Genomic DNA, 8,730 nt, shown 5'->3' on the forward strand with positions numbered 1-8,730 from the left:
TTTCCCACTAAGGACTTAGGGGAAAATAATCTAAAGGGCGGTAATTAAAGGTTATGAACTTGTTGAAGAGATCTAAATCCAAGGTTATTACCGGAACAATCACACACTATACCCCTAGCATAATACTCATATTTGTCAAAAAGCCAATTTACTTTTTTGCTTATTTTAATTATTGTTTAGTGACAATTTGCAAACAAAACCCCAATATAGTTTTTTTGTTTAATTGAACCACAATTGAAACTCAATATTAACGTGCAGTCCTTGAGATCGACATTCGGGGAATTTCCCTATTATTACTACAGAGGCAAAATAATACACTTGCTATTTTTCTGATCAGCTTCTATCACTTAGGCCTATTTAGTTATATCTCTCTAATAACTCAATTAAGTCAAACAACACAAACACTCATATAATTAAATATTTAAATAATTATTATATCACATAAATAAGTAAAAACACCAAATAATATAATTACTAATATAATTAATAAAAATATTAATAAAGATCGGGATGTTACACTTCTCAAGAAAATACAACAATTTCTAATGAGAGTGAAATAATAATCATCGGGATCTGGACTTTTAGACCCTTCACAACCCCACACCGCATCTTTTATTTCTTTATCCGAGAAACTAGCTTCCAAGATACCATCTTCCTGAGAAAAAAAGCTTTAAACTTGATACCATCTAACTGATGCCGATTGTATTCAGGTTCTCTATACTTCTCGCTGAAGTGCCTCCATACCTATTCAACAGTTTCCAAAACTCTTCTATCAGAGTGAATCGAACCATTGAAGTTTCTCCTGTTTCTTCCTTTCAAAGAGTTATTAAAATACCTATTATCCGTGTCTCAATCTCTAACCCATTTCACCCTTGATTTATGAATAAGCATTCTCTCTTTAGTCGCCAGATTCTTCCATAATAAACTTGTTGCTTTGCTCCTTCTAACCACTAGCTCCTCCACCATATTTTCATTGCAGCTGATAAGTAAATCATTCATTTCATTGATTAAACCTTAATCTCTTGAATATATTTGTTTTTTTTCACAGTCCAGTTTCGATTACCATAATTATATGTAACTTCTTTTTTACGGTTATGGCTATGTGATAAATTTATTACTTTCACAATTACCCTCTCAATCGATGGTTTTAATGGTATGAACAATATATTCTCATTGGATGACAGTGTAAAACTTTTTTACACTGTCAGTGCATCTCCATTAAACCCTAACATTTATATTGTTAAGACAAAAGAATAAATATATTTTAGTTTTTGCGGAAACATGCAACCACAAGGAAGCTCTTCAAGCAAATCACCTAAATTAGATACTGATACAATAAAATCCAAACTGAGCATCCCTCTATAACATAGATCTTCCAGGATTTCAGGACAACCCCGAAACAACCACACAATTTCTCGACACTATCATCCAAGAGCGAAGATCTGACAAGGAATAAAGTCTCCACTGCTGCAAGATCAAAACCAATATTATTCACATAAAACAACCATTTTCTAGGCACTAACAGAATAAGAACTAACCAAAAGGAATTCCTCCACTACTGCATAATCAAATACTGAGCGAATCAAAGCAAAAAACCTCTAAAACCGATCTAACCTACCTCCCGACAACAAAAGTTGATCAATTTACCCCTGGTTCAGACAAACATTAAATTCTGGAGTACACTTGATTATGATCAATTAGAAACTGATTAATTCCCCACTCCTAAATACCACTTTGACTGGCTTCCAAAAGCAAAGAAAATAGACCCAAAGAATTGACAGTACGATCTAAACCAACACTGGAATTCTGGAGTACACTTGATTATGATCAATTAGAAACTGATTAATTCCCCACTCCTAAATACCACTTTGACTGGCTTCCAAAAGCAAAGAAAATAGACCCAAAGAATTGACAGTACGATCTAAACCAACACTGGAATGTCAAACAACTATCCTCCAACTTAAGGAAAAGCCTCCGAACACGAAGAAGAAACAGGCTACCTGCTAAAAAACACTTCCACAAATCTATTTTCATCGACACAAAAGAGAAGATTCAAGTTGTAATGATACCGGGGCAAGCTTTAAGTGACATATACCATTGGTATATATCACCCTCGATTCAATTTGCTTTTAATTTTAACCACTTCCAAGATGACAACTTGGCCTCTTCAATGATTTTTTCAAGATTGATTTCATTATTCCAAATTTTTTTTATCGTTCCTTGACTTCCAAATGCACCACATACACGCGAACCAAATCACAACCAACTTCTTTGATACCGATATTCCTACTCCAAGCAGAATTTCAAATTGTTCCATGTGATGTCATCCAACATAGTGAAACAGTGTAAGTACTCTAATCCATTTGCAAATAGAACTCCAGACACCTGAAAAATAGGACACTCCAAGAACATATGAGATGCCAACTCTTCCTTCCCACATTCACCTACATACTTATGCTCCTCATGAACTAACAGTCCCTTTATAACTAAATTATCCTTTGTAGCGATTTTATTCTAAAATATTTTCCACATCCATTTTTCTAATAAAATTTTGTTGAAAACCCTCAAATTTTTAACACGGAACTCCCCTTCTTCAATTGGTCTACACACCTTGTCCCATTTAACCCTATTAATTTTCCTCTCTTCCTCATAACCCCCAAAGGAATTTTTAGAAATAGATTCAAAGTAACGTCAAAAATATTGTATATAGGGCCAGTTTGTTTCAGCTTTAAAAAAATGGATTTTTTCTTTGTATTTTTGAAAATAGCTTTTCTAAAACCGTTTTTCAAAATATTATAAGTTTTTTTATATTCGTTTTTTCTAAAATGAAACACTTAATTTGACATCCTATAACATAAACATACATATTTGAAGACCAAAACTTAGTCAAAATCATAATTTTTTCAAAAAGTTGTATTTCAAAAATGATTTTTATGAAAATCTATTTGAAATAGCTTCAAAATTAAGTGATTTTTTAAAATTTTGATATCCAAATTTTTTTCCCATAAATAGATGAAATACCTAAAATCACATTTTAAGATTAACTATTCAAACAGATTTTTCATTTGAAGCTTTTATAAAAAGTTTCTTTGTAAACAAATTTTTCGCAAAATTTAATAACACTATAAAAATCATTTTTAAAAAAAGCCAGAACAAACGGGCCCATAATCACTTGTATCCAAAGGGATTTTCTTTGGAATGGAGCGTTAGAGAAACGAGGTATGATGCTGTTGAGTTGGGAAACAGTTTGTAGATCAAAGGAGGATAGGGGGCTTGGGATTAAGGATGTCGCTCGACTTAATAAAGCATTAATGTTCAAGTGGATATGGCGGTGTTTTGTTGATGAAGACGCAGTTTGGCAGGATGTTATAAATCAGAGATACGGGGACGTTGTAACTCAGTTTGTGGCTGAGGGAAGGTAGAAACAAAGCTAAACAATCATTGTGGTGGCGTGACTTACTGAATCTTAATGATTTTAAATTTTCAGAAACTCACATATTCTCGAACTTATTGAATTGGAGGTTGGGGAATGGAACAAAAATTATGTTTTGGTACTCTAAATGGTTCGGGTCAGAGAAACTGTGCGATGGCTTTCCAAGCTTGTTCGAGTCGGTGGTGGATAAGAATGCGACTGTTAGTGAGTGCGGCGAATGGGGCGATAATGGTTGGAAGTGGACGTTTGCGTATAATGCGGTGCAGAATAACAGTGTGATCCTGGTGGAAGCTGCTGAACTGGCTGTATCGTTGCGGGGCTGCTCGCCAATTCCTATGATTGTTGATCGTGTTATCTGGCCGTTTGATTCCGGAAACCAATTTTCGGTCAAATCTTGCTATGCAAAGCTGGAGCAGGGGAGGGATGGTTTCGATATACCAGTGCAATTAAAAGAAGCTCTTGGTTTTAATTGGAAAACTAAAGTTCCGCATAAAGTTCAAGTTTTAGGTTGGAGATTATTTCATGAGCGAATACCGACGCGGGATCTACTGCTAAGGAGGGGCATTATTGAGGACTTGGATAATTGCAGGTGCGTGTTTTGTAATGATGTAGTTGAGTCTTGTAACCATTTATTCATACATTGTACTTTTGCTTGAGCAATTTGGGAGTCTATCTTCTGCTGGCTTGATTTGAAGGAGAATGATATTGAGATTCAATTAGGGGACTCTTGTTGTAGTTTTTTCATTAAATTCCATAATGCCCTGTTGCGCAAGGCTTCTCGTTCTCGAGAAGGTGTGATTTGGTTGACAACGGTGTGGTGCATTTGGAATTCTCATAACGGGATTATTTTCAAAAACGAAGTGGGGGATGTAGAAGAATTGGTTTTCAAAATTAAGATGCATTCTTGGTGGTGGCTCCAAAATATATGCTAATAGATTACAGTGTAATTTTTATGAATGGTGTAAATATCCAATGGATTTTATGTAATAGTGGTGATTTAGTTTGTAGGTGGTGAGTCGGTGTTTTGTATTCTGGTTCGAGTACCCCTAGTACTCTGAAGTGGAATATATGTTGTTGCTTATCAAAAAAAAGAAATAATACTTGTCAGAGCCGTGAAGAAAGAGAGAAAATAAATTAATTGGGATCGCATACAAGACTGATTTTAATATTACAATCAGACCTTCGATGAAGAAGTGTTAGTTCTTCCATTTAGAGAGCCTAACTTTCACCATGCTTATCACATAGTCTCACGTATCCTTCCGTTTTGAGTCTGCCCCTATTAGTAGACCGAGATAATTGAATGGAAGTGTTCCAATTCTACAGTTTAAGATGTTTGCAGCCTCTTCGAAACATAATTTAGGAATATTAATCTCAACAATCAAACTTTTTTGAAAATTTATTTTCAATCCAGACATCGACTCGAACAAGTCCAAATATTAGTCCACCTTCTTTCAGTTATAACGGGGCCTTACTTATTAAGGGGGGGGGGGGGGGAGTGGAGCCCCGAGAAGCACTGTTGAGGGGAGCTGCTGGGCTCCTTCCTGTTTTATTAGCATCAAACCCACTCAACAGGATATTCCATAAGCACTCCGGAAGGTATAGTGTGAAGGAAAGTAGGTCCCGGCTCGATATCGGTAGTCTCAGTCTTTCCCTGCCCGCCCTGGTATGAGTTGAGAGTCCAGCCTCGATGAAAGCCCCCTGATTAGATAGGGGGGCAAAAGCACGACAAGCGATATAATTAGAGTGAAATTGCAAATTTTATATGCTCTTAAACTCATTTTAGTTTATTAATTTCACATTCCTCATTGTTTCTTATTAGCTATGCTGGATTATTTTTTTATTTTAGACTAATTGTAGCACTTGGACATGTATTATATTCTTACTTTAGTATATTATTTTGATATTGTTAATTTATTTGAAATTTTTTTACACGTGTAAGTTTTCATTTAGTTAATTCTTTTATTATCTGTATTTGTTTACATTCAAGATTTAATATGTCATTAGTTAAAATAACACAACTGCTTCATTTTATGCTATGATAAAGAAAATAGAGAAAATATTTTAAAATATAAGAAAATCATAGTTATCTATTTAATTTTATTCATTTTTTGAATGACAAAAAGAATATATAAATTATAAGACAGCACTAAAAGACTTCATAAATACAAAAAAAAAAAGTGTGGTATTTTAACTAATACGAATGATTAAGAAAAAAACGGTATTTTATAAATTCTTGCTTATACTCTTTAAAAAAGCAAATACATAAATATGAATGTGTATATCATAAAATTTATTAAAAAATAATTTAAATTAAAATATACATTTATATTTTAACGTAAAAGACATATTTTATAAGAATACATTTTATAGTTGAGAATGATAAAAATATTTATAATCTATTGCTCAAAAATAAATGACGATGATTAAAAATGCAGATATGTGATTCAATTTACCCTTTTATCTTTTCACATAAATGTGACTAAAAAAGCTCATTCTAACAATAAATGAAAAATAATCCGATAGATTGAATCACATGTGCATTTTTTATCACAACCATTTATTCTTGATCATATTGATAAGTTTTCTTATATTCTCACATATAATTAAAATGTATTTTTATAAGATAGGTTCTCTTTTAACTCATATCCACATTAAAAAAAATTAGAAAAACGAACACGAGAATGTCCATTTGTACGTTAGTTACATAGAATTATCACGTATATATAATTCTAGACTAAGAAAACAAATCAGATTTACTTTATACAAGAAAGATACATTAGAGATGAGAAAAAGCTATGCATGATCAGCAGTATCAGTATCAGTCTTCTCTAATTCTATAACTTGTTGAGCAAGTCTTTTATCCTTATAAATATAAGACTTAGCACAAAGCAAGTATATAACCAAATTTAAAGCACTCAAGATAGCCAAGAGCCAATAGAAGTTATAAAGTTTGCCCTGATTAATGTTATCCGTAAGCCAGGGGTGATGATGACCTGTCACTTTCTGAACCACAATTACCAACACAGAGCTAAAGAAAAATCCCAAAGACAATGTACTCAAAAACAATCCTGTACTCATAGTCTTCATGCCTTTTGGACATTCCCTCAAGAAAAAATCTAGTTGTCCCATATATGTAAATGCCTCACCTGCCCCCACAATGAAGAACTGTGGGACCAACCAAAACACACTCATGGGAATCACCGACTTTGAATTTTCTATCATACCATGCAAATGTGCCATCCTCATGCGTCTTAATTCAATCAGTGCTGCTGCAACCATTCCACAAATTGACAAGGCTAAGCCAAGAGCAATGCTTTGTAAAGGTCTTAGTCTTTGTGATTTGTTGCATATTTTTCTTAATATGGGAAGAACGATACGGTCATATATTGGGATTGTTACGAGGATGCTACCTGTGAGGAAAGCGGTTAGAGATGCTGGTGGGATTTGAAATGATTTTCCTATGTGACGTTTTAATGTTGTTGCTTGTGATACTGAGAATGTCACCATTTGTGCATGTACCGTCCAAAACATTATTGTTGTGGCCCATATTGGTAACATTCTTATTACTAATTTTACTTCTTCAACATCTGTTAACGTTGATATATCCCATTTTGTTACCACATTATTACCATTTGTTTTTGGCTCCTTGATTGCTGCCTTGTCCAAAAATCGGAATTGCTTGCTATGTGGCAACATTTGTTTCTTCTTCGTCACGTCTTGATCCTTAACATCATCCAAATTATACAACATCGACGAATCAGACGGCAACTCCAATTTCCTCTTCCTCCACGCCGCAACAGAAACCGCCGCAATCTGAGTTAGAGGACTTCCCACAAGTTTCTTATACCGATACCTCTTTGTCCCCGACAAGAACACAACAAGCGCCGCAATAATAGCACACGCACATATTCCATATCCCCAATCTCTTCCAAGATGATCTTGAATGTAGACAAGAACTGTCACTGCTAGTATGGAACCCATGCTTATGAAAAAGAAGAACCAGCTAAAGAATTTCACCATTTGTTTTCTCTCTCCTTCGTTTGAATCATCGAACTGATCTGAACCAAATCCGGAGACGCTTGATTTTAAACCGCCGATTCCAAGTGCTGTCAGGTAAAGAGCGGTGTATAGAACAGCTAATTGAAGGTTATTTGCTGGTTCGCAAGAATTGGGACTGTTTGGTGTGCATTGTGGTGGATGGAGGCTTGGAATTTTTGTTGATATTGCCAAGCATATAACACCCTGATTTCAATAAACACAAATTTTATATTTAAGATCCAAAAAGAGAAATTTAATCTATTTATTTTACTAATAGCAAATTGTTGAAGGTAGTAGTAATGTCTTACCAATGCTTCAATAGTTCCAAATATGGCTATGGTAAGGTATCTGTCAAAGAAGGCATTGAAAGAATTAATGATTAGTTTCAAATTGCGGTTGTAATAGCATCCACAATTTAAAATAAATAGGACAATACGGAAACACAAACCTTCCGAAAAAAGAGTCGGCTACAAAACCACCAAACAAGCATAGCATAAAAGAGGTTCCTACGAAGTTGGTGACGATATTGGAAGAGTAAGCACTTCCTAAATGCATTGTACCAGTCAAATATGTCACCAAATTTACAGCTATTCCCATTGTTGTTAACCTCTCACATGCTTCTGAACCTGAAATTTTATATAACACCAATAAAAGTCCATATTATGCTAGTGTCCTCCAACGATTATTGTTTGAAGAAAAACAAAAAAAATTACCTAAGATCATTGCAGATGATGCCCAACCACCAGTTTTGGCCCTGTCTGCAGGATGACCCTTGGAATCCCATGCATCTGGAACGGTTTGCCCTTGAGTTTCCGGGAGAGTAGAACTCATTCTGATCTCAATTGAAAGAAGTGAGGAAGTATGTACGAGAGATACAAAAGGGCTAAAGGCCTTGCGGCTTTTTATATATAACTTAGGAAATATGAAATTGATGAATATGATTTGGAAAAGGTCACATATATAGCATATGGTTATAGCATACATAGAAATTATTTGAAATTTTAGATAAACATGACAGTAATTTCCTTCTGGATTATTATTATTATTATTATCTATATTTGGCTCAAATATTGTTATTTAACAAAATTGTATTCAACAGAATCCACCGTATCCACACTAACTTATTTCAATTTATTTCCTAACATAAACTTATTTTTTGACAAATTGTTTTTGAAATATTTTGAATTTAATTTTATTACTTATCAAAATAATATATAAAAATAATTTTTAACGTATACAAAGATAATTTAAATATATTT

The 8,730-nt window shown here is 33.9% G+C and overlaps 1 protein-coding gene across 1 annotated transcript; it reads right to left on the reverse strand.

The window, feature by feature from the left end:
- Positions 1–6,226: 6,226 nt before the first annotated feature.
- On the reverse strand, positions 6,227–8,378 carry LOC131606027 (protein NRT1/ PTR FAMILY 6.3-like). The gene is made up of 4 exons (XM_058878317.1): positions 8,185–8,378; positions 7,920–8,097; positions 7,780–7,819; positions 6,227–7,675 (listed from the first exon to the last, which is right to left on the reverse strand). Exons 1-4 carry the CDS (start codon positions 8,300–8,302, stop codon positions 6,227–6,229), a joined length of 1,785 nt encoding a protein of 594 aa, XP_058734300.1. The 5' UTR covers positions 8,303–8,378.
- Positions 8,379–8,730: the final 352 nt, after the last annotated feature.

This window comes from Vicia villosa, linkage group LG1 (genome assembly GCF_029867415.1).
Source record: "Vicia villosa cultivar HV-30 ecotype Madison, WI linkage group LG1, Vvil1.0, whole genome shotgun sequence".
NCBI lineage: Eukaryota > Viridiplantae > Streptophyta > Magnoliopsida > Fabales > Fabaceae > Vicia > Vicia villosa.

What these genes read in the sequence shown, in the direction of transcription:
- LOC131606027 (XM_058878317.1), bottom strand. Translation starts at nt 8,302, where the DNA reads ATGAGTTCTACTCTCCCGGAAACTCAAGGGCAAACCGTTCCAGATGCA. An exon ending in GCCGACTCTTTTTTCGGAAG is followed by an intron (nt 7,820 to 7,919) that starts GTTTGTGTTTCC and finishes CTTCTTTGACAG; the next exon opens with ATACCTTACCATAGCCATAT. An exon ending in TTGGAACTATTGAAGCATTG is followed by an intron (nt 7,676 to 7,779) that starts GTAAGACATTAC and finishes TATTGAAATCAG; the next exon opens with GGTGTTATATGCTTGGCAAT.